Source organism: Theropithecus gelada, chromosome 2, assembly GCF_003255815.1.
Source record: "Theropithecus gelada isolate Dixy chromosome 2, Tgel_1.0, whole genome shotgun sequence".
Lineage (NCBI taxonomy): Eukaryota > Metazoa > Chordata > Mammalia > Primates > Cercopithecidae > Theropithecus > Theropithecus gelada.
Genome location: NC_037669.1, coordinates 148,906,821 through 148,933,884, shown reverse-complemented (window position 1 = coordinate 148,933,884; position 27,064 = coordinate 148,906,821). Strand labels below are relative to the sequence as shown.

At 39.2% G+C, this 27,064-nt stretch overlaps 1 protein-coding gene across 2 annotated transcripts in view; it reads right to left on the bottom strand.

Moving 5' to 3' along the window:
* The window catches only part of SLC9A9 (solute carrier family 9 member A9), a 591,811-nt gene that overhangs the window by 76,823 nt on the left and 487,924 nt on the right, over positions 1-27,064 (bottom strand). Inside the window, exon 14 of one of the 2 annotated variants that reach the window (XM_025377024.1) lies at positions 24,902-24,981. In XM_025377024.1, the coding sequence (XP_025232809.1) occupies positions 24,902-24,981 (80 nt within the window). The remainder of the gene's footprint in view (positions 1-24,901; positions 24,982-27,064) is intronic. The other variant, XM_025377025.1, reaches the window with a different exon arrangement.

Below are 27,064 nucleotides of genomic sequence, written 5' to 3'. Positions count from 1 at the left end.
CCAATGGTGGCAGTCAACATCAATAATTATTTGTGAGTCTCCTGCAATTCTGCTTTGCTCTATCTCACAATATTCTCATTAGAGCTCCCTCCTGGTGTGGAGGTTCATGGTGTGGCTCCTTGGACAGTGTCCCTGAGCCTCCCTCCCTGCTAGTATGTATTGCCTGTCATCTTTTTCTTTCATAATTAATTGCAATTTGCACAGCTGCATATGAGGTGAGTGGCTGGAGGGAAGAAATGCAAAACGCAGCTTCTAGCTCTCTTGCTTACCTATCCAGCTCAAGCCTTGGTTGAGGATTTTCTCTGCTTGAATCCCAAGCTGCTCATTTCTCACACGGTAGATAGCATCCCTTTTCCCTGCTATCTCCTTTATGTTATATCCCCCCCCTTCTACACTGGCATACTATGTTGTTCCTTAACGTAAATAAATTACTCTTCAGATTCTTTTCCCTGATGTTCTTAAGGCTTCCCGTCACATTATATTGCCACATCATTTAAAAATGTTTCAGTAGCTGGTGAACAATAGTTAATGACTAAAAGGGCAGATTGTTGGGAGCTGTACTGTGGAATACTCAATAATCACATCTACTCTGATAGTTTCTTTTCCTGTTCCAAAGCTGAGCTGGGTTGTATTCAGTTCTGTTCATTAGGTTCATGTTAACAACTGTTGCTCAGTTCACTGTTTTTCAAAATAATTATTAATACAACTCTGGGAGTGACAAGTGCTTCTGTAAAAGGATGCTGCTGCCTGAATGATGGGGTGCGCTACACACAATTATGCTTCCAAAAAGGTATTAACTGACATAAAAAAATGCAACCAAGTCAAAGACTAGTGCATAGAAGAAATCTCAAAAGCACTAAGAACACAACATGAGAACTTTTTGCATTGTGACACTGTAAACACAATAATAAGTGACTTGGAATCACGGTTGATTAAACTGATGTTAGAAGCCCTCAATACTATTATACCATGCTTCATCTCCTGAGCACCCTGTGCCTTGTTGTCAGCCAACAAACTATAATTTCATGCCTGACTGACCTAATACAGTCTTAGGTTCCAGATTCTGTGCACAACCTCACCGGACCACAGAAGTTAAAGGAAAAGCAAATAAATAAATAAAACAGTGGGTAGAGGTCAAAAGACAATGCCCAACACCAACCTGAAATAAAGCAAGTCTCTCACAGGAATACATTCGGGATATTACTATCATTTAACTGAAGGACTATGTTGATTACCTGCTGATTCAACGTTAACTAGACATTTATTAGAGCACCTGCTTTGTGCCAGGCACAGTGGTAGGCCTGGAGGCTATAGTGGGAAAATAAAACAGGTACTAATGAGTCGCTGGAATTTCTTCATGGATAACAAGATGATTCTCTATTGCAACCACTCTATAGCTAGTGGAGGCTTTGAAGAGACTCTTAGAGAGGTTTTAGTTCAGATCTTTCCTGGGGCTCACTATTGTACCTTCTTCAAGATTTCTCTTGGAAAGGGGCATTAACTCCTTATTCTATCTTAGATGCAATCATATTGAGTTTTTGCCCTTACGATATTCATCAGTTTATACTTCTGAATATACTCATAAAAGGTCTCCCGCTCAGGTCTTATCTCCACTCAGTAAAGATTCTCTTAGTATCCAGAAATCTATCTCCAGACACCCTTTTATGTGCTCTTTCTAGAGTGACAATATAAATGAGTTGTTACAAGAAATGTGAAAAAGAGAGATTGGAAATTTATTGAAATTTGCTAGTCATTAGTGCAAAAGGCTTTATTCACTTCTGCATATTTTCTGCAGTTAGGATCACCTGAACTTTATCACTTTTGCTGGTAGCAGAATAATTAAGCTGAATAGGACACTTAATTCTAGGAAAGTTCTAAAGAAATCCTTAAAATTATTAAGACTATCCCTCTCACTATCGTTTAGGCTGAAAGTCTGTCCAAATGTCTTTTGGCACTTATATTGAACATAATAAATTCCTTTCTCTGGATGTATCTCAGGATAGCATTAATTTGTTGTGATCGGGAGGTGAATTTCTTTAGGATCTTTTTCATTGTTCATGTGCTTCTTTTGCAGTTCCTTTGGAGTAGTGGGGGCTTAAGGGGGCTTAGCTTTCATAAACTTTTGGTCTTGAGAATATATACTTGAGATAGGGTCAGTTTGGGAGCCTCCAATGCCTGTCAATTTGGGAACTCCAGAGTAGGATTTTATAAAAATAATCATCCATTCATAACTGTATTGAGTTACAAAGGAGGGCAGGAGAGTCATCCCAGGTCATAGTTGTACAGTGTAAATTTAGACCAAGGGATGAAATGTGTTGGATGAAATGTGCTGTAATAATCATTATTGGGTATCTGTGAATTTAACACACTTTTCAGAAGGGGACAAGTTGCTTGCCATGGTAGGAAAAGCTGTGCCAAATGTTTGAGGAGAAATGTGGAGAGGAATAATATTAGCTTCAGACACCAAATTGTGAATTAAACTTCCTGAGGAATTTCTGAACCCTGTTCAAATAAATTAAAATTTTGTTTACCAAAATGACTCCAATATGCAAATACAGAATACAGTGTTATATAGGTGCTGGGGATTGAAATTTTTTACAATCAGATAATTTGTTGTAATACTTATAAGACCATTAGTTTATCATATTTTCCCTATAGTGTTTACTCACATGGACAGCAATAGATCCAGATTTCATGAAGTGAAGTCTGAAGGTTACCTAATTTAGGAGGCCGTTCTTAATAAAAAGAATGCACACTTTTGAACATCAACACTGGTCCCTTACAAAGGACCCATGCAGATGAAGAGCCCTGAAAGCTGAGTTTCACTGATTTCAGGTGAAGCTGCCTCTGGATGTGGAGCTGTGTTATGGGAATCCCGTATCACAGGCAGGACCCAGATCCGGTGCCACCTCAGTAGGAGGCAAAGGTGGAAACGTGGAAACTATTGTTGTAAGGCTCATACTTTACTGACCATCACAGAAGTTGCTTGTTAGGTCCCTTAGGAAGGGATCTCTCAATGAAACAAACACCAGAGCTTCTTATTTTTTTTGAGACAATGTCTCACTCTGTCACCCAGGCTGGAGTGCAGTGGCACCATCTTGGCTCACTACAACCTCTGCTTCCTGGGTTCAAGTGAGTCTCCTACCTCAGCCTCCTGAGTAGCTAGGATTACAGGCATGTGCTACCATACCCAGCTAATTTTTGTATTTTTAGTAGAAACGGGGTTTTGCCATATTGGCCAGGCTGGTCTTGAACTGCTGACCTCAAGTGATCCACCCTTATGACCAGCAGACCCTTGTCTAAGAAGCTGGATGATTCCTCATAAAGTCACTCATAAACCTTATTGCTGATGTATTTCACTTTCTTATTGGACTATCTCAGATTTTAAACACCCCACCCAATGCCACCGTCTATGTGGCAACCAGAGCAGCACTCACAAATAAAATAACCTTCAAGGCCAAACAGCTGCCTATAGCCAGATTTGTCAAGATTAACTTAAGCAAGGTTTTAAAATCAGGCAACGCTTGTAGACACCAACCCCTGGGGGCACCATAAAATATCACCTTATTTAAAAGACTGAGAAAGCTGAAAATGACCTGCAAAATTCCTATTGAGTGATCTATTTAATCACTCAGGTGGGGTATGGTGTGTCTGGCGCATGTTCAGCCTCAGGTGCACGTGCATGCAAATATACACACGCCACGCTTTTAAACATGTATCTCTCTTTGAAAAGACCATTCCTTCTTTCTTATCTGTATGTGAACAAATTGTCAAAACAACCTCAAATGCTAGATGATATAATCCTCAAATGCTAGTAATATAAAAATGACTGTAATAATACAAGTGATATCATTGCTATCCATAGCACCACACTTTCACTGTTTCTCAAATCTGCAACTATCTTATTTTCTAGTCTTTATTCCTTTATTCACTGAAATGACTGATATGGGCAGGTTAGACACCCAGAGGAGGAGATAATGGTTTTGATTGTACTAGATGGTTTGACTCTGCAGAGCATATCCTATAGACTTAATACCAATAGAGGTCGTGGATATTTTTTCCCCATTTCTTTTCCTCTTTATTGTTAAGGAGACTAATTGTGTGTGAGTGTGTGACAGGAAATGTTAAATTCCTTTTGATTTTTTTTTGTAGTGGCAAGAACAGGAGGGCATTCTTTTAAAAATCTTTTCTTTTTCTAGGCAAAGTGTGGGAATGGAGGATGAGAGATAGTCAATTATCAGAATAAGATGTTCTACCAAGATGTAAAGAGGGGAAGAAAAGTAATTTTCAACAGCTAGGCAAGAATTGCCACAAGCAGTAGTGGAAAAAATCAATGGCATGGTTTCATAATGTGGTCTTGGATTCAGCCAGAAAATACCACAGAGAGAAAACTGCAGGAGTCCCTATTTTGTCCCCTTAAAATGAATTAAATGGTCTGGTGGAAGTTGAAGGACTCTGAAGGTGGTGAGTCTACCACTGATTCTTCAGATGGTGTCAAAGATGATTCCTGGTTAGGTACAAAAAGCAGCACTTTTGTCTGCTATTCATACATTAAAAATGACAGAGAATACACACCTAGAATATTTACCTAGTACTGCTGCCTTGGAAACATGGTTCCAGGTCTCATGAGTTTACCAACAAGGAGTCTTTCTGCTCTTGAGACCTCAACAATGTACTGAGCTGACTACCTCAGCAATATTCTATCTAAACTAACACCCAGGTATAGTGATCAATGGTCTAACCAGCTTGCAAGTTATGACTGAAATAATGGTTTACCTATCAAATCCTTGTAACTCCCAGAATAATTATGATTCCATCTTTTGGGCTGGCAATTATTTAAATAAAAGATTATTTACAAAGGAAACAGCAGGGAGAATCATGTAAATTAGATTCATTAAGTGGACAGATTCACTTACAGTTCATTTTGGAATAATTTATGCCAATTTTCTCTGATGTCATCTGTTGTTCAGGTTAACAATTAGCTCATTATTAACTGACAAAGGTTACTTTGTATATTGGCAGAGGAAGGCATATTATTTGGGAAAGTTTCTATGACTATTGAGCTTTCATATGGGTGCAAGAGTTTATTTGCAAAAGTCCGGCTCTTATTTTCTCAAACAATTCAACATCCTGATGCATTTATCTCTGTATTCTCAGGAGACTTTGCAGAGGAATATATTTCTCTTTGCTAGTGTATAAGCAGTCAAGACTAAAAGAGAATAGGGCAAAATATTCATTCCAACTCTGTATTACTCTCTGCTTTGAACTAAAGATAATATTTTCTAATATATTAAGAGACACCTCTTTTACAGGCCAAGTTACAGATCTCTTAAAAAATCCAATATGATGATGCCCATTTACAAAATTTTATGATGAGAAAATTAACTTTAAAACTCTTTTACAACTCTACCAAATGTAAGAAATATATGGCCCTAAGAAGGCAAGGCATTAGTCCATTTAGACCTTTTGAAATTCTTACTGTTGCTTGCAGTCTTTTACCCGTCTCAGCACTGTGTAGTTTAGTGACTCTGACCTTGAGGAGGCAACAGAAATGGTGCCTACTATTAATGTGGTTTTTCTTTTAAAAAACAAAATGTTTCCTGGCATGTAATTGTTTTTTTTCAAAAAACACTTGACCCTGTGCAGTATTTTACACTTACATCATTTCCCCATTTATAATTCTTTCTTGTTTTAGTGTGTTGGAGGAAAAAAAAGTGTTATGTAGTTCTTTAAAAACATTCAACCAAATAATAATAAACAATCGTAACATTCTGAAGTATTTATCGTGAATGTAAACTCTGAAAGCAGTAAAACTGGTAAAAGGTGATTTCCATAATAACTGGATGAGGCAGGGAGGGAGGGAGGACCCAGGAAAAATCGAGCTTTTTGCTTGCATAACAGAATGAAGGAAATGCTGAACATGGATTAGGTTTGGAAGAGAATTCCTGAGTTTGGTTTTGGATATCATGACTGTGTCTTTGAGTCACACAAATGGAAATATCAAATAAATTCCATCTATATGACTGAAGTATAAATTTGAGTATAAATTCATTTTTGTTTACATGTTATTGTAATCCAAGTATATAGATGGAATCACCTAGCAATAGAAGACAGAGAAAAGAAGGGGGCCTTGGATAGAACCTTTATTAATTCCAGCATTTAATGGAAAAGAAAGACGAACCTGAAAATGACCAGAGAAGTAGGGAGAAATTCAGAGTGTTGAGTTAGGGGAGATAAGGGTAAGAGTATTACAAGGAGGGAGCAACCAACAATATCATATATGTTGCTAAAAAGACACATCAGAGGAGAACTGAAAAATATCCACCTGGTTTAGCAATATGATGGTCATTGCTGACCTAACAAGCTGCTTTAGTAAAGTTGTTGAGATGGAAACCAGATAAGTAGGTTGAGGAATGAGTAGAAGGAGAGCAAATGGGCTAGGTGCAGTTAAGGATAAAAATGAAAAGAGAGGTAAAGCAGGATAGTTGGGTAGTGTGGGTCTATTTGAAGTTGTTGATCAATAATAAACAAGGGAACCAGTCTCTGCAGGTGTGTAAATCTCTCCAACAGGGCTCATCTATGCAGATATAGTGTCCGAAAAACAACATGTTGGCTTCATCTCTGCTTAGGGTTTTTCCAGATGGGTATAACAAAAAGATAATGGAATCTAGACTGTTTGCAAGGGTGATACAGAAATAAGGGAGAATGGATTCCAATCCGAATAAGTAGGAAGGTGGAGAAAGGACAGACATTAGTGAACTGGAGTTCCTATCAGGTCAAAGAAGGATCTCATTTATTCATATGCCACCCTAATACAGCTTGTCTATAGAGGGAGGAAAATAAATGTCCTCTTTAAAGCTACTGCATACAAAGCTTTTTTTCTTTCTTTCTTTTTTTTTTTTTTAAATTAAGCTAAAGGGCAAAGAGACCTAGGTCCAGTTTTAACAACTCCCTCTTCCCTAGACTTTGTGGGAGGGCCCAAGCACAGACAAAACAAATTTCAGACAAAGCCAGGCATATATATATATTCTTACCTGAATATAGATTTCTCCCAATATGCCAGTTGCAACTCTCTCAGCATAAAAAACTTATGGAAAAAATACTTTTGCCTTTTCACTTGGCTAAAAGAAGATTATTCTATAAAAAGAACTGTAGTCCAGATGATTAAAAAATGGAGGGAGAGGATGAAACCAAAACTTTACTCAAATGGAAACTTCCTTAAGTTTTCCCATTATTCTTAATGAAATAAAGGCTGAGCTAACTGCTAGAGAAAACTGATTATTGATGTTGCAGAAAATAAACTTAAAAATAACCATTCTAAAGTCTTGTTTCTTTTTCTGTAGTATGTATATTTTCTGTTCTATTTTAATATTGTATCATTTTAATAAAACCTTTGGTTAGGCCGGGTGCAGTGGCTCATGCCTGTAATCCTAACACTGTGGGAGGCTGAGGTGGGGGGATCACTTGAGGTCAGGAGTTCGAGACCAGCTTGGCCAACATGGTGAAATCCCATCTCTACTAAAAATACAAAAAATTAGCTGGGCGTGGTGGTAGGTACCTGTAATCCCAGCTACTCGGGAGGGTGAGGCATAAGAATCATTTGAACGTGGGAGGCGGAGGTTGCAGTGAGCCCAGATAGCGCCATTGCACTCCAGCCTGGGCAATAAGAGTGAAACTCTGTCTCATAAAAAACAAAAACCAAAAATGTGGTTAAAATGAAAAGGGAAGAAATAAAATACTAACTATATAGAAAATAAGAGAATACATAGTGAGGAAGAACTTTATATTCAAACTCTACAAAATTTTTCAGATGACTCTTGTCAATTTTCTTTATCAAATAATAAATAATATTATGTTCCAGAACAAGTCTAACTTTTCTCTATTTTTCAGACAGAAAAAGAGAAGCAGATGAAAGGAAACAGAATTTTCTATTTTCTCCTCACCATCTAAGCCTCAAATAAAAAACATCTAACAATTCAACGATCTTAACTTGGACCTGGTAGGAGACATATACTGAAGCAGTGGCTAGAACTCCAAAATATACCAATCTGTGAGGCTAGGAGATGACAGGTCAAATTTTCCTCAGAAGAAACATCCTAGCTATATTTCTTCATTGAATGTGGCCATGTATTGGCCCAGTAATCTTCACAAGCATCACAACCAATTACTTAGGGCTTTAATAAAGAAGGGACCTTATGTAGAGTTTAATCAGATGGCAGTTGTGGGAAAGAAGCAGAAACAGTTTTGTTTGCATTAACAAATGGATGGTGAGAAAGATAAAAGGGGAAATCAAGAAGATAACCCAAAGGAAAAAGATAAATGGAGGAGGCCGGGCGCGGTGGCTCAAGCCTGTAATCCCAGCACTTTGGGAGGCCGAGACGGGCGGATCACAAGGTCAGGAGATCGAGACCATCCTGGCTAACATGGTGAAACCCCGTCTCTACTAAAAATACAAAAAACTAGCCGGGCAAGGTGGCGGGCGCCTGTAGTCCCAGCTACTCGGGAGGCTGAGGCAGGAGAATGGCGTAAACCCGGGAGGCGGAGCTTGCAGTGAGCTGAGATCCGGCCACTGCACTCCAGCCTGGGTGACAGAGCGAGACTCCGTCTCAAAAAAAAAAAAAAAAAAAAAGATAAATGGAGGAATTAAAATGAAATTCAATCTTCCCCCAAACAGAATCTGGCATAAGAAAATGCAGGCATTTTTGGCTAAACCAGAAATTAAATGGTAACTACATGTCTTTAAGGTCCAGAGCTATAAAGCATAGGGTGAGGAAAGGGCACCCAGATAGGGGAATCCTATGCACTGGGTTTTAGTCCTAGCTTCGCTGAGCCTCCGTTTCCTTACTTGTAAGGAGAGACAAACGCTTCTTGCTCTTTAACAAAAAGACCACCAATGTTGTCCCCTGCCCACACTCGTCCACAGTTGTTCTGATAGACTTGGGACAGCTATCTTTTCAACCCTCTCTTCCAAATACTTGAGATGTATTTTATAGATCTATGAGTGAGCAGCTATTTCTAATTCTGTCTTGAAAGGATTATTCCAAAACCAAGACAATGAAGGAGATGCCATTAGAAAAAGATATTTGTAGGGTGACAATCAATTTAAATTATCTCATAAAAAGATGAGTTCATGGCATATCATAAGGGAAGTAAGATTGCTTCCTTGTTTCTATCAGAAATAGGGTAAAACCAGCTCATGTTGAAAGCTGGATAAGAAGTTAAGCAGCCATTTTTTTTTTTTTTTTTGAGAGGGAATCTCACTCTGTCACCAGGCCGGAGTGCAGTGGTACGATCTCGGCTCACTGCAACCTCCACCTCCCGGGTTCAAGCGATTCTCCTGCTTCAGCCTCCTGAGTAGCTGGGACTACAGGCGGCCAGCTAATTTTTGTATTTTTAGTTGAGACGGGGTTTCACCATGTTGGCCAGGATGGTCTCGATCCCGACCTCGTGATCCACCCAACTCGGCCTCCCAAAGTGCTGGGATTACAGACGTGAGCCACCACGCCCAGCCCGAAGTTAAGCAGCTATTGATGGCAGTCTGTTGGACTTTATTCCATTTATTTCTTTCGTTTTCACGTGAGCTTTCTGTGACTGAATCATAGGAAGTTAATATGCCAATGATTTACTTCCTGGGAGTCTAAGAAAGCACGTTTACTTACTATATGCCATCAAACAGAGCTATTACATTTTGTTGAATTTGTAAGGATAAAAACCATGACAAGAGCACCATATTTCTAGAAAATAGATTCCAAGTGTATAACAGAGGGCTAGGCATCTCTTTCTTTTTTTTCATATAAAACCATGAGTGAATATACACTCCTTTTTTATAGAAGTGTCTTTCGTTTGGTGAATACAAGGCTGAATTCTTACAGAATACTTTGTTATAAGCACTTCCATGGTGCAATATAGTTTTGGTTGGAAAGGCTAAAAAATGAACTCTGCTTCCCAAGCCTATCAACAAATATGGAGAATACCATATGAGAGTCATGGATTGCCAAGGTCTTCGGAGTTCATGAAATTGTGTGTAGGACACTTTGGGTACAGGGGAGTTGCTGTTGTGGTTAAAAAACAAGGAGGGGCATTTCTTTTACTTTACAAATGAAACTGGAGCTTACAGAGATTGGCTCAAGCTCCTGTGGCCTGCAAAGCCTGGGCTCAAAATCAGAACTTCTGATGACTAACCTTGCTGCTTTGTGACCGCTGGGGTTCAACTGCATGTTGAGATTCCCAAGAATCCCCTGATCTTGGAGCAGGAGGAAGCCAGCTGCCCCAGGTCTCTGACTACAGCCAGGGGGACCTATTCCCTCCTCAGTCTCCAACTCTCTGCCCCCAGCTACTGGCAGACGGGAGTAACACGCATGTAGCAGTCCCATCTTTGCCTGTTTCTTCTTTGTGAGGGACACTTAGCATTTTCAGACCATCCCTGAGCTAGAACAAAGTAATTTTCTCTGAAGAGCCTGAAGCTGGGCTTAAAGGTGCTTACCAGAAAGGAGACGGGCAGTGATAACCTTCTTGCTCCTAAAGAGGTGGGTCCCGCCAGGTCAGCCCTGGAAACTCCTTTCTTTGGATAGAACCAGGACAAGCCTCATCCCACAGAACTAGGGAAAAGCTTCAGCACGAGGTTGTGAAGGAGGGTGGGGCCCGTTAACTCATGTCCTTTAATAATAATGACAAGAGCAGCCCTTTATCAAGGGCCTAATTTTTCTAGGCCCTATGCTATGTATGTTAATTGTGCGGATCTCACAAATATCCTGCAAGATAGGTATTATTGTCATTGTCCCCACTTTACAGATTATGAAATCAAGGTTCAGAGAGTTCAAGTAATTTTCCCAGTGTCACACAGCTAGTAGATGACAAAGATCTGAACCCAGCTATTTGACTCATGCTCTATGCTATTGTAGGCGATTGAGTCTGAACTTGATTGGTAGGATGTGGTTATCAATGTTGTATTCATAACATAAGTTAACCTGGGGATTAACTTAAGTGAAGTCTACAGACAGAAGACAAGTTGATGAGACTGAATTAGCACAAAATACTAAAATAAGTATTCTGCCTATTTTTGAGTAGGATATAAATTGTAGAGCATCCCCCTATGAGAGAGCCACTCAGAGAAAAACAGTTCACTCAGAGGTTTACGGAACTCCATCTGTGAGGCAAGGCTGGGCAAGTGGCTTGTTTATCTCAAAGAACTGGCTCAGTAGGTAAATGGAGCAGGTTCATATAAATAGGATTCTACCTGGAGATAGGGAATCAACCACACACATTGTCTCCCCACAAGAGTAGTCTTTCTGCCTTCCCTGTTTCTTTGACTGACATAAGCAGAATTATAGTCATGAGGGCTGGAACCCCACAGTCACCTGGGGCTCCTATTTCCTCACAACTGGCACCTGCCTGACCCTTCCTCTCTGTAGTCCTGATGCCCCCAATAATGCAGCATCAGATTCTATGGATTTGAGGCCAGAGTTTTCTAGCATCTATACTTTTCCTTTCTATTCCCATTGCAACTACCATAATTGAGGCCCCCATGACTTCTCCCTAATCACTGCTGTTAGATCAATCTTTCTAAGACAAGACTATGTCACTCTTATGTCTACAAATCATCTGATTCCTCATTATCTACTGAGTCAAATGTAGACACCTTCACCTGATACTCAAAATCTTTTCAGATTTCCCCGAACACATCTTGTTAGTCTCTCCTCCTTGGCCAATCTTATATGTGCCAAGCTGCAATCCTCACTTAACCCCAAGCATACACAACAGTTTTCCATATTTGCACCTTTACTTGTGACCTTTGCTTTGTCTAGAAAAAGAAAACGTGTATGTTGTGTGTTTTGTACTTCCTAGTGTTCACAGTGGTTTCATTCACCTTTTTCCATTTGAAATTTACAGTTACTCTGTGGGACAGATATAATTATACTCATCTTACAGATTAGAAAATAGTGGCTCAGGGCAGGCCTGGAACCTAGAGTTCCACAGCTGAGGGGCTGAGGGATGACTAGCAGCTAGATCTTCAAACTCATTGCTCTGTCCACAGCTCCATGTTGCTTCTCTCTCCCCCAAATCTGGCCTTTAATTCGGCTCCCTCCAGTTGCTATTAGTAAAATTCCATCTTTTTCTCAAAGTCCAGCTCGAATCCACCAACTGTTAGCTTTTCCAAAATAAACCTAGATTTGAGGGTTCTCTCTCTTTGTGTTCTTATGGCTCCTTGCTCAACTTGCTGGGCGCTTAAAGCAATTAGGGAAAAGGCCTGAGAGTTCCTACACAAGAATTTTATACCAGCAATGATCAAGGTTTTAAAAGCTTTTAGATTATGACCCCATTAAGGCATACATGTTATATCACAACCCAGTGTACATGCACACACCCCTGAAACAAGTTTTATGAAATAAAATTTACTTCTAATTCATCAATGCACTGTGATATTTTCTCTAGTCTACTATTTATTAAGAAGTGCTGGTTAGGAACCCACTAAATTGCTTGTGAGAACCACTAATGAGTTATGATCAGCATTTTGAAAATCCCTGATTTAAATATTATTATGTCTCTTCTAAATGGCCAAGACAACATTTTCAAAGGTTTGCAAAAGACTGAGCTAGCAAGAAAGATAGGTGCGTTCATCAGGGATTTAATCTGTAGTTCCCAACAGGAACACAAACAGTTCTTACAAAGGCTAGGCCAGGAAGGAAGGGCCTCAGCTGGAGAGCATCAACTTCTGTTTGCTGGAACGTCAAGGAGAGGGATTCTGGGTGAACAGTTGATGGTGGAGGGGAGTACCCATTCCACAGTGGGATATCTTCCAAAGAGTCGGATTTGTAGAAGCCGAAGATTGAGGTGAGGAAGATTTCTCAATAAGGCATATCTGTGGACTGAGAAGAGACTTATGTGCTCATCATAACCTTGAATATAGCAGGAAATCAGCTAGAATTTAAAAATAATAAAAATGTAATAAAATTCTTTGTTTATATCTGCAAAATGAGTCTGAAGGCCTTCAGGCCTATAAACCTGTCACTGAATTTAGTATCATTTTAACTTTATGAAGCACTTGATGTTTGCAAAGTGCTTGTACAATTACCAATTACCATAATGTTCATCTTCTGAATATTTCAGATCAGAGAAGGCCTGAGGACTTTAGACTAAGGGGGAAAAAAAGGAAAAAAGTTGGCCAAGCCAATTAAATACCAGACTTCTCAGCTTGTACTGCTAGAGTTGTTTACCATGTGGGGCACTTGCCTAGGGGTACTTTGGGGACGTCTCTTCCTTCAGCACCTAGAGTCTGCGGTGCACACAGCCAGCCTTGGTCAGCCACCCCTCATGACTGACACCCACTCGCTGCTCTTGAGCATTCCAGGCGTAATTCTGTGTCTACATGAACCAGTGGAAGGAAAGGCAAAGGGCTTGACACCTGTAACCCAAGGGCTAGTCCATAGCGAGGGATGTGGGAAGAGGTGTTTGCAGTTGCTGGGACAGGGCAGTGAGGAAATAAAGCTGCTACAGTCTTTCCTGTTTGAGGTATTAAACACATGTTAAAGGATTAAGGAAAGATTTGCTTAGCAGCCTGCATGAGCTAGAAATCAGTTCTGGCCATGTTTATAGGCAACAGGTCAGTGAAACCTAATACACTGGTAGATTTCAAGGAATTCCAAGGAAATGGCTTCAAGGGATGTCAAAGGCAATGGTTTCAGGATGTGTCTGTTTCCTTTGGAAAAAGGTTAGCTCTCTGATGCTTCTTCTCCTACATGTAAAAGGCCACAGTGCCAGTCACTATTGGCGAGAGGCTGCTCCAGGAAGCTGAGCGTGGCTCAGGGGCTGGTGGCATTCTAGTTTATCAGTTTAAGAACAAAAACAACTTTTCATTTGAAAATGAATTGCAATTCAGATACTTTTGTTAGATTAGTTAAAACCTTTTGTTAGATTAGTTGAAATTCTCCAGTTTCTGACTATGGACAGGAAACTGAAACACTAGAAGACAAGCTTAGAGACTGATCTGGCTTTTTAGCTAAAAAACATTCTAGTAGACCCTGGCCCTAACAATGACACCACTGGATAATTTTCAGTAGTGGAAATTTAAGAATAATCTCTTAATGATACTTTTATATATTAACTCATTTATATTGGGAACACACACTGAATGCTCTAAAATAGTTTTCAAAGTAGAATGAAACATGTTTGTCTACATTTTTATCCACACAGAAAACTGGTGGGTATTTCACGGGGAAGCTGTCCTGGATCGTGGATTATTTTCAGTTTATTCGTCTCCCTGTCAGATCAGCTTTCATACAGCCACCAGTTCTCTGCACTATAACAAACAGGACTCTGTGGCTCTGTGCTTAAAGTGCTGCATTGGTTTCCTGCTGTCAATAACATAAAATCCATTTTCTTAACCGTGACGCATGTAGTCCTACACAATCTGTGCACGTGATACTTCCCTGGTTTCACTTCCCACTAGTTGCCCTGAACTTTTCATCATTTTCTGAACACTCTGCACCCTGTTCAGGCTTTTGCCTGAGCTGTTTCCTTGCCACAAAGTCCTTCACACTCTCAGCCCTGCTCCTCACAGATTCTTATTCTTTTATTACCCACTTCCCAAGTCACTTCAGTGTGGCTTCCTGGCTTCTCCAAAGCTGTTTAGTTGGCTGTACCCCTCTCTGGCTTCCATAGCACTTACTGTGGTCTGAATGTTTGTGTCCCCCTAAATTCACACGTTGAAACCTGACTCCCAAGGTGATCACCTTAAGAGGTGGAGCCTTTGGGAGGTGATTAGGAAATGAGAGTTCTGCCCTCATGAATGGGATTAGTGCCCTAATCAAAGAGGCCTAAGAGAGCTTGTTTACTTTCTTCACCACATAAGGATAGAGCAAGAAAGTGAATCCCGTGATCAGGAAACGGGTCCTCACCAGACATGGACATTGCTGGGATCTTCATCTTGGACTTCCCAGCTTCCAGAACTGTGAGCAATAAAATTCTATTGTTTATAAGCTACCAGTCTAATGTATTTTGTTATAGCAGCCTGAACAAAGTAAGAAAACACTTTTTTGCTCAGAACTTTGTGATAACTCTCAGCATTGGTGGATGGTGCCACCAATCTACCTCATTAGGATGCTGGCATCTTAAGGGCAATCACCATTTATTTCTTTATCTTTGTGGCTTAGAAGAAGGCAGAAGCCTTTTTGCCCCCTAAGGAAGAAGTATTAAAATTCAATTTAGTTAAAATAATTGAATAAAATATAATAGAATAATTATCTTTTTCTGGGGGAAGAAATAGGAAAACTAACCCAAGCCTCACAGCAGTAAGATCTGTGACAGAAAGCAAACTTGAAAGGATAATGTAGCCTGTACCACATCACTCTACCTTTAGCCATTTGAGTAACCAAAAAAAATGTAAAATATTAACCAACAAGAGAGAATTCTGATCACACTAGGCATTGGGAATAAGGGTTTCACGCTTGACTTCAAAGGCTTATTCATTGCCCCTCGAGTCTGCCTCTTTTCTCTCTCCTGTAATTCTGTACTTTTCAGGTGGGTTATTCAGGCTCTCTCGCATCTATTCATGCCACACTCACCACAGGACCTTCCCCATGTCACTCCCTATTCTTGGAAAGCTCTTCCTCCCTTCTGGTGTTTTAATTTTATGTTAGGAAATCCCAGTTCCTCTATGGACCCTTTCCCACATGACTGGAAGAAAAGCATTTATTTCTTCAACAAGCTTTTCCTCTATTAATCACCAGCATAATAATCTCTTTGCCTGCTCTTTCTCATGAGTTGGTTTGACATACGTTGAGAATCACCATCATCTACCTTGTGAAGTGAACCTTAATTAGGGAAGAGACATGTCTGCCCAACACTCTGTGTGATGTCTATCACAGCTTCACATGCAGACAAATGCTGAATAACTGCAGTCTGTGAGCTAGACCCAGGACTGTGTCTCACTGGCAGTGGTAATATGTGTAGCTGGCAGCCATGGCCCATGCTGATAATGTGTCTCTGGTAGCTCATGAACTCGTTGGCAGCCTGCAAATATCTTGGCTCCTACAGTTGAAAAGGAGTGACCAAGTAACAATTAAAGGACATTTAAACATTCTACTCTTTTTTTCATGGGAAAGAAATATTAAAACTAAATTCAGTACTGGCAGTATTAAGGTAGTACATATTTTTTAAGCCCTATCATCTTTCCTTTCTCTTTTTTTCCTAATAAAATGATTCAGTACTGACCTAGAAATCTTCAATATAACACCACACTGCTAATAACAAAACACCATGGCTTCACTTGAAAGGTGCAATTGAAAGATTTCCTTTATCACAGTAAGGTACAAGAGGAATAATTATCATCAAAGGCTTGTATTGCTTTCATTGTGGAAGAGAAAAATTGCTTCACTTCTCTATCAAGTCAAAATTGCTATCTGTAGTGTAATTTCCAGAAAAATAACTATGAGATGATGGACTATAAGTTAGAAAAGTCATAAATGAAACAACTGCATGTGCAGAACAGAGGACACAAAAGAACAGCTTAACACCCAGCTCCATCCATTTACTCAAAATCAAAGAAGAAGAATTATGTCTGATTTATAGCCCAAGTGAAACCTTTCCTTTATGGAAACTAAAGACTTTGAAATGGTATTAAAATACAGCTGTTGCAACTAAAAATTATTACAGGTATATAAAGTAATGGAAAACTTAGTCACTCAGATAATAAATGACAATATTATACACATTACATGATGCCTCTCTTTAAGACATGTGGAGGTAGAAATAATAATGATAATATGTGTATTGAGCACTGTTCTAAGTGTTTTGTGTTAATTCATTTAATTATCAAAACAAAGCCATGAGGTGGGGACTTCCGTTATCCCCATTTTTCAGATGAGCGATGGAGACACAGAATGGTTAAATAACTTTCCTAAAATTACATAACTAGTAAGCAGATAGGCTATAATAGCAAATCAATAACTTCTGGCCGCAGAACAAGACTTTCTTCTGTTTGATAAAAACCACTAGTAGAATGTCTGTGTCTTTCTGTATACCATAGATGTGTTCCTGAAAAGATCTCCGTAAATCAGAAATTTTGAAACAGAACCATATTGGAATGATAGCTCTGTGGGAATTTCTTTACAGGTGCATCACGAGTGCCCAGGATGGTACCTGGCATGTGGTAGACTTGATAAATGTGATAAATGAATGAATAAATGAATGAGGAAAGTCAAATACGGTGTTTTGCTCTGAAAAAATAATAAATATATTTAATTTGATTTAAAGGAATTTATTTTATCCATTCTACAATGGGAGGAGCGACCTTCTGATTTCTTATTTGTGTAAATCTAGATCTTCATATCATTTGTGTAAAGTGAAGTTGAAATATGAAAGCATTTTCATTTAATAGAAATATTATTAAAACTTTTCCAGGGAAAAAAGCAAAACAAAGCAGAGATGCCAAAGCTTATGTAGCATCCCAGGATCATTGTACAAAAATCAGTTACCATCTTGGGACCCACAAGATTTTATCATCACAGTGGGGAATCCATTGTGATTAGGTAACAATTCATAAAGTCAAACGTGTAGTCACTTGTCAGGTCTCCAGAAGAGGTTTATACTGACTAAAGAATAGTGCAATGTATTTAGGCCATAGAGTCTTGAGAAAACTGCACTATTTAACTGTTTTAAATGTGTTGGTTCTGAGAGGCCAGTGAATCAGTTGCCATCCGTAGGAAGCTGTTTTAATAACTAGCCAACTTTTCTGATGGATTCAGCCAAAATGGAGGATAGTATGTATCATTCCTATTATGCGGAAGAAAAAATTATGGACGATCCAAGTTGTTACCTGAACAAAAGACTGCACGTGTTTCCAGACACTGTTAAAATTCCCCTGTGTTGATTCCTACCCAAAAATCATAAGAACACAGGAGTCCAGGAAGAAGCTGATGTTTTCTCCCAGGATTTTTTAAGAGAGAGAATCTCACTTTGTTGCCTAAGCTGGAGGGCAGGGCAAAATCATAGCTCATTGCAGTCTTGAACTCCTGGGCTCAAGTGATCGTCTTGCCTCAGCCTTCCTAGTAGGTAGGACAACAGGTGCACGCTACTATGCTCAGTTAATTTTTTTTTTGTCGAGATGGGGTCTTGCTATGTTACCCAGGGTGGTCTCAAACTCTTGGGCTCAATTGATCCTCCTGCTTCCACCCCCTAAAGTGCTGGGATTATAGGGTTGAGCCACTGAACCCAGCCTCTTTCAGGAAGCTATAATCCACTTTACTTAGGTGCTAAGTCAAAGACTTTCTATGAGATTTTTCTACAGCAGCACCCACGAGGATATGGATGACCAAAAGCCAATCTAAATACCCCAAAATAATAATAGTATTCTCGGTGTTATTAACCAGCGGATGGGAGTGATGGCTGCATTGCAGCCCAATGCAAGCTGGGCTCCTCCCTACAGCCAGCTTCCCGGGAGAAGCAGTTATAATGCTATGTGCATATTCATGTGCGGATGCCATCAGAGAGTGTGTTTAGGAAGAGCCTTTAGGAAGCTGATTGCTTATGTTTACTTCAAATATTCTGAAATTTCGTTGCTTTCTGAAACTACTTGTGGAGTTATCTTTACATTTTGCAAGTGAGAGCTACCAATGATTTTAATTTTTGGCTCCCCTAAAGAGTTCATCCCCCCATGAAATTCTGATGATGCCAGTGCCTTCCTTTCCTGTGCTAGGGACCACCTGTGATTTCAAAGGACTTTGCCACTGTGAGGTACAAAGCAAGACTTTGTGAAGGTCAACCATGACTATCCTCAGTACCTAGTATACTGCCTCCACATAGTGGGCAATCAAAGTATCCATTGAACAAAAGATTACTTACATCCTCTGCTATCTCTCTTGCTTGCTACTGAAAGTAAAACACACCTCTCCTTCAGACGGGGGAGGCTTTTGCTGAACCATCAAAGAAGTTATCAGACTAAAACAACCAATTATACACTAGGAACACTTATGAAAATGGCATCACAGTCATGTTCAAGCTACCAGAACTCACCGGATGGGCCACCTGAACTGAGATCCTTGGATTGCTTAGGTGGACACAGCCTGTTCTCTGTTGATTACAAACGCTGGCTCCAAGTCCATCAGTACCCTTGGATGTGCCTTTTTCCTCTCTTGGGCTCAGTGACCTCATTTATAAAACTGGGATCACAGAAATAACATTCCTTGTTCCTCTGAGAGTTTTTTGTGAAGTAAACTCAAGTCATTCACAAGGCCACAGCAAACTACCCCAATAAATAATTCATGGGTGTTTCAGCTAGTCAGGATAGGGAAAAAACTGCAGTACAGGATCATTATTTAAAATGGAAATTGCTGTTCACAATATTCATACCTATGACTTAAAATAAGCATGACTGTGTGGGATATAAAAAATTCTGTCAAGTTTTAGGAGGGGAAGGTTTTTCTTTTCTTTTTTTTTAGTTAAGACTAAAATGCCATTACATTTAAATCTATTAAATACGTGGTTTCCAAGTATCATTTTGAATGCCCCTGATATTTATGTTTACATTTCTTGAAGTGGATTCCCAATCTGCGTTAGCCTATACAAGATGGGGTCTGGTACCTGCCACTTTCCTTGCCAGACCCTTTAGAATGGGAAATGCAAGCATCTTCAGCATCCACACGTCCTGCTGTGGGCTTTTCATTTTGTTGGCAATACCTCAGCGCACCCTTCATTCCAACCAGTGATGGAAAGGAAATCTCCATCCATGTGGCTTTATGTAATTCTGTCACTGTGTCAACTTGCCAATCCATTGTTCTTTGCACTTTCTTTACACTTATAAAATGTTGGCAACCACATAATGAGTCCTTATTTTCAATTGATGTTGGCATACAGGAAATGCTAAAAATGATGTTAGGCTGCCCTTTTTATTTTGGAAAAGGTCATTCTTATCCTGTGTCATTCACATTTGTAGGGCTAATTTATACACATGTTTAAGGGGAGAGATGGTAAATGAGAGAATGGAAAGAGACTCTAGAAAGGAGATAGTCAAGCAACATCATTAGTCACCTATGAATAAGGCAACATGAGGTTCTCATACCAGCTGTAACACCGCGTATCCATGCAAATAGTTTTATCTGATGTCTTAAAATACGAATAAGGGGGCATCGATTTCTTCTTCTTGCTTCCTCATTATAAGAGATTGCTAGTGAGGATGATAGGTGGCTTTACAATTTTGAGTTTGTTATAATAAAATCAACATGATTGGTGACATAAGACATATGTATTCAACGTCACTCAGAGAATGGCTTCTAAGCCAGAGCTAGGCTTGAATGTGCCAGATCGTTGTACTAATCAAACCTAACAAAGGAGGGACCAACCATAGGAAGGAGGTCAGCTCAAGCAATAGGGATTTAAGTCTGCTGTGAGTGGCCGTTCCTGTCTAGGGAGTGAGACACTTAGGCTGGGGGTCTACACAGGGTAGCCTGGATGAAAACATTAATATTATCCACTCTTTCTTGCTCTGCTTTCAGACTCACTTAGCCGCCTTCTCATAATTAATTGGATTTTCCTGCTACATCAATGCCTGAAATGAAGGTGCCCTGGATAGAAAATATTGCTTGCTTGCTTAATTGATTCATTCATTCCTTCAACAAATATTTATTGAGTGTTCACTCCCTGCCAGGAATTTTTCTATGCCCTGACGACATACCACGGAATGAAAACAGACCCAATTTCTATGGAAGGCACATATCCTGGTTGCAGGAAACTATTAAAACAAAGTCCATTCTGTATGAGATGGTGGTTAAGTGTTATGGTGAAAAAAATAAAGCAGGAAGGAGTGAGAGAGTTAGCTCCTGTTAGACATTTAGATATACAGCCAGGAAGGTCTCACCGACAAGCTGAATGAAAGAGGTAAAGAAGGAAGCAAGCAAATGCCTGAGGGAAGAGCCAGTGCAAGGGCCTGGGTGCAGAAGTGTGCTTGGTGTGCCTGAGGAAGGACAGGGTAGCTGAAGCAGAGTGAGCCAGGGGGAAAGAGTAGGATAGGAGGGGCTCTAGGACAAGACTGTGACTTGAGCCTTCTTATGGCTGAAGAGTATCTCCCCCTGCCCATACCTCCCCTCCACGATGGGGATTTGGCGATTTAGGAATTTGGTGTCTGGTATGTACTACTGCCTCCTTTGAGCTTGGCTACAGTGAGTTCATCTTTTGTCAGACTGAACCACTCTTGGAGTCTTTGAATATTTAACTTTCTGCCCCTAAAAAGTTGAGGATCTGATTCAGAAGTTGGGGACTCTTCATGGTGGTGCTTTCTGGGTGACCGACAAAAACCTGTAACCTTGTTATCACACCAATATATTGCCAATAAATGTTCAAGATGTGAGCTCTGGACTGTATCATGTAAGGAGTCCTAATTATTCATTGTTTTAATGGTGAATTTATGAACATACTGAGACATGAGGATTTATAGGTAGAGTAAGAGATATCACGGATATAGAATTGTTAATAATCAAGCTTATTTAGGTGTCTTGATGGACTTTAGTGTGAGACTAATCTGGGCTTGAATCGTGAAATTGACCCTCACTAGCTATAGAAACAAAGTTATTTAAGTTATCTGGGGATTTGTTTCCTCCACATCAAAGAGGGTGGTTGTAAGAATTAAATAAAACAAAAAGAGTGGTTAAATGAAGAGAACTAAATGAAATAACATGCCTGATGGCAAAGCATCGCTACTCAGTAACATTAGTTCCCTTTCTCATCTCCCCATTTATCAGTGTCTTCTTTGTACTCCATAATTTGGAATTGCTGCCCACGTTGAATCATAATGAACCTTAATTAATCATCAGTTTTGGCACCATAGGCTTCCTTCCAACAGGGGAGCCCCTGTTGCAGCAGAGGCCAACCCAATCAGTAGTACACTTGTGTTGTTATATCTCTAGACCCTCCCAGCCTCCTGCAGAGCTGGGGAGGTGCAATGAAGTAATAAATGTAAACCACTGAACACAGTGCTTGGCATTGTTCATCATCATTGAATGTTAAGTTTTATAACTTTTATTCTGTAGTTTTTGGAAAACTTTTAGGGGAAGGTATGTATGTACTACTTATGCTATGAAAAAGAAAAAAACAAAACTATGTGAGTGACTGGTTTTATTGATAACAATAGTAAATTAAGAGGGGTTTTCTACCTTTGAGTCTGAATATTAAGCATTAATTGAATATAAATTCGGTGATGTGACTATTAGTTTTATGGCTCAACCTGGCTAGACTACCCAGTTATTCATTTAAACCCTAACTTAGGTGTCATTGTTGACACCCAAGGTATTTTGTAGATGTGGTTAATATCTGCAGTTGACACTAAGTAAAGGAGTTTATCCTCAATACGGTTTGTGGCCTCATCCAATCAGTTGCATGGACTTAACAGCAAAACTTAGGCTTTTCTGAGGAAGAAAGGGTTCTGCTTAAGGACTACACAGTATTAGCTCTTGCCTGAATTTCCAGACAGAGAGCCTGCTCTGCAAATTTTGGACTTGCCAGCCCCCACAACTGTATAAACAATTCTTTAAAATAAATCTATATGTATATGATATGTAAAGCACTTCTGCTGATTTTGTTTATTTGGAGAACCCTGACTGATATAGGTGTGTATAAAGTTACATATTCTTCTTTTTCTTTTGTCAATAATTATTTGTGATACCTCATTTGCATGATTCATTTTTACTGAAATGAAACTTTAACAGCTCCAAACTACACAGCCAGTTTCTTTCAGCCTTGTGACAATTTCTCTTTGGTTCAGGCCAGCAAACTGATCTCAGGGTGAGGGGCTAATCTCTACACTGGTGGTGGCTGGCATAGCCTAACTTATGAGGTTCACAGGACACACTGCCTGGGTTCTGGGTGAACAATAGAATGAACATAAATGCCAAATGGATAATTTGCTCTAAAATAACAGATATATTAAGAGGCCACATAGTTGAAACTGTTTGCTTGCTACTCTCTATGTATAAATTCAGAGCATAGCTAAGATACAAAAACTTCATTATCTAAGTGAATATATATTTGTGTAGTGGTGGCAGCATAGCAATTTCTAGAATGAATGTGCAGGAGGATAAACTACCATGAGAAGAGATATGACTGAGAGTGTAAATCTGCTTTTATTTTTGCTAGTCTGTCTATAATCATATGGAAATAAACCCCTAATGAAAAGTGAGACAAAAACTATGACATCATCTGAATTTAGTGTCACTGCCCTAAGCTAAAATTTTTGATGGGCTCCAACTTTTATTTTCTTGTCTTCAAGGTTTTTTTTTTTTTTTCACTTTATTCCTTTTCTTCATTGTAAAGCTTTCTTCATAGCATTGTCAGAATTTGAACAAAAACATCTTTTATCTCATTTCTGATTTACCGAGTTCTTTCTGTACATCTCATTGTGTTTACTCTTTAGTCAAATTTTTATAATTTTGAACAAACTGGGTTATCAGATACTTAAAAGCAATGGCAGGGGCAAATTCTGCTTCCAAAGAGAGATCAACCAGGAGCAAAAACCAGCAATAACTTTCTAAGAACTAGATTCCCTTAGAGAGATCAGAAAGTTTTCAGGTAGTTAATGAGATACCAGAACCTTTAAGAAATAATTGATGGCTAAGATGGACTTCTCTCAAGATGGTGGCAACCAACATTTGTCCATAAAACTGAAGACTGAGCAAGAAAGGGTATCTGGCCATAGGTAACAGAGCTATGAAAAAAAGCAAACTCTAACCTCAAAAATCCTCTATCTTCCACATCACCATTTCATAATTCTTGGAATGCTCTACTTTTGCAAAATTGCTTTTTAATTCACACATTGTTTTACTTTTGCTTATCTCTGCAATCTTCAATTGGTTTCTCTTCACTTCTTTCTTAATTTTTGCTTTCTATTTTCCAGTCATTCCTTTAATTTGCTTTCCTTTCCTTCCTGCTGTAAATTTCCTATATTTCTCTTGCCTCCTCTCCCTGTCCATTTTCACCTCTTTTTCTTCACCTATTCTTTGAATTTCCTTTCCCTATTCTTAATTCTTCCTTCTCTCCCATTGATCTGTTTGGCTTTAATCATTTTTGCTTAGGCACTTAAAATCATCCAGTGACTGACATTTTCTCACTGAAAGGAGAGGGATTTGTGACTGGAAAACTAGCTATAAAGACCCAACACATTCAATTTACAGTGCAGTCCTTTCCTTTCTTCCTTGGAGCTTTTGCCTGGGATTAGAGACAGACTGCTTACTGCAGCTCACAATGGCAAAACACTTCAGGCCTGACTTAGCCCCACGAATCACATTGCAAGGTGTATCTGAGCTACTATGTTAACAGTGATTGCCAGATTTTTAAAATTGCCCTTCAGTGGAAAAAGCTCATTCAAGTCTGCCTGGAAAACAAAGCGGTGCTACTGGATTCATCTCCTTGGCCCATTTATTTTTGTCCCCTGTCCCCACTCTTTCCCACTCCTTCATTTTTTACAGCATGAAACAAAAGCACACCAATGGCTTCCTGGGAGAAGGGTGCAGGAGCTTTGGCTGGGTTACCCTGGCCAGAGGCTGCTGAAACTGTTCATACAATGCCCTTAATCAAGTGGGCCTATTTGACCAATTTGACCAGAAGTAGGAGCTTTACAAAGGGAAGAACAGCAAAACAGCTTCTTCAGGACTATATGATTTTTATCAACTGGCATTACAGTCAGGAAAACACTAGATAAATTTGACTCTGAGAAGTTTCACTTTAGCTCTCTGAAACACTTAAGTATGGACTACCCTGCTTTTTATTTTATGAAATCATTCCTTGTTATAAGTTTGGCTGTGAATTCACTTTACCTTTCGGTGTTTCTTGAAGAGCAGGAGTGCACACTTCAATGATTAAGAGCTTAAAGTAATTCTCTGCCTGCAGCAGGATCTGTGAGATCATTATTATCAAAGGATACTTGTGGTCGAAGCCATACCACATTCTGAAGAGCCGAGCACTCTCTGCTTTCGTCGTGTTTTTATCCAACTTATTTGCTTCCTGGGGAGAAACAATAAAAAAAGGCAATGGGTAAATAGTCAAACACATTTTAATATAAAAATACATGTCAAACCAAATTAAATTTAACTACATTTAAAAAAACCTTTCTAAGTATAGGCATTTTCATCTAAATGGTGAAGCAGTTGCCAGGCAAAGTAGCTCATAAATCTTGCTATGTGGATGAGACCCTTTTGGAGTATTTCAACATTTACTTTTCTTAATAATCCCAATTTTATTAAATAGCTAAGAAAAGCTATTTTGACATCAATAAAAATGACATTTCTGTCATAGTGCTGTTGTGGGAATTTTACAGTTTACTTTTGTCAAATTTGGATGATATTTATTTATGGATTACCAAAAGGTCAAGGCTAAAGTGAGGATAATAGTCTAATAAGTGTTATGCTATATTTTATTCATTTTATTTGATAGATTACTGCCAAAGGCTATTGGTTGACTTTTGATATATTTCTGCTTAGATTATGAAGAGTTTTGAAATAGACATTCCTGATGAGAAGACTGCAACAATTGAATGTGCTTGTCTATCTCTTTTTTTTCTTTCCCACAAGGGCCATAAAGGGTGAGAGGATGATAAGGAATTAAAGACAAAAGAGGAAAAGAAAGTGTTTGATGGGTGTTTTTGTGAGAGAAGAGGATGAAATGTGGATAAAAAAGGAAAGAAAGTAAAATTTTGTGAGCTTTAGAGACAGATAAAAAAATATAAGGAGGGTATCCAGTGGCATTTTTACTGTATTCCATTTTGTGTGTTAAGAGAATTTCAATCAGTTGTAATTATCCTCATCACTAAAAACATTTATATATCTTAATGTGGGCTTTGTTGCTATGTCTGGACCCCCCGTTTTCATGCCCAAACTCTGTCATGAATTGCAGTCCAGTAGTAATATGAATAGTCTTCTGAGGATATAATGACCCACGGAAGACAATGAAAGTCAACTGGACGCTCCACAGACAGCCCTTAGATGAGCTCAAATTGATTTGCTTTTATTTTTTTGTCCTTTTCTAGCCAGTTCCATCATTGGTTAATGATAAATAGCTGGACACAAAAGGCTGTGTTCAACCCCTGAAACATATGTGTACCAGTAGACGCTGCTGTTCTGTCCCCCACAAGAAAGCAAAGGGTGCTTTGCTTTTAGTCAGCCATTTATTCTTTGTTTAAAATGGCTGAAGCAGAGACTCACAATGAAATTAAAACCCAAACTTTTCATTGTCTTTTTCATTGATTGTCTTAAGATCTTTGATTTTTCAAGCCTTGTAGTTTACCAGTGTCTCCTAGTGTATCACTGTTCCCTTGATGTTGATGGAAATTTTGTGCTAATCATTCAGGAAAGGATGGGGTCTACAGTGTTAAATAGGTTTCTTAAATGGAGGACTTCTCATTCATTGCAGCACTATTCACAATAGCAAAGACATGGAATTAACCTAAATGCCCATCAATGGTAGACAGGATAAAGAAAATAGGGTACATATATACCCTGGAATAATATGCACTCATAAAAAGGAATGAGATTATGTCTTTTGCAGGAACATAGATGGAGCTGGAGGCCATTATCCTTATTAAACTAATGCAGGAAGAGAAAACCAAATACCACATGTTCTTACTTATAAGTAGAAGCTAAATGATGAGAACACATGGACACAAAGATGGAAACAATACACACTGGGGCCTACTTGAGGGTGGAAAGAGGAGAGGTCAGAAAAAAACAACTAGTGGTACTAGACTTAGTATCTGGGAGATGAGACAATCTATATCACAAACCCCTGTGACAGAAGTTTACCTATATAACAAACCTGCATATGTACACTTGAACCTAAAATAAAAGAAAGGAAAATGTAGAACTTCTCAGTCTTTCATTTATAAATGAGCATCGCAAATCTTCAACAGGAAGTGCGTCTCAAAGTTATTTGGTCATGGAATCCATTCCTATTCCCAATCCCTGCTGTGGGACACTGATGATCTTTTCCTGGACATTAGAGTTCCACAGGTCTCTGTTTTCTGATAGGGCTGGAGTGCCATGCCTTGTTATCTATAGTCAGAATTTACGCATATTTCCTCAAGAAAGGAAAC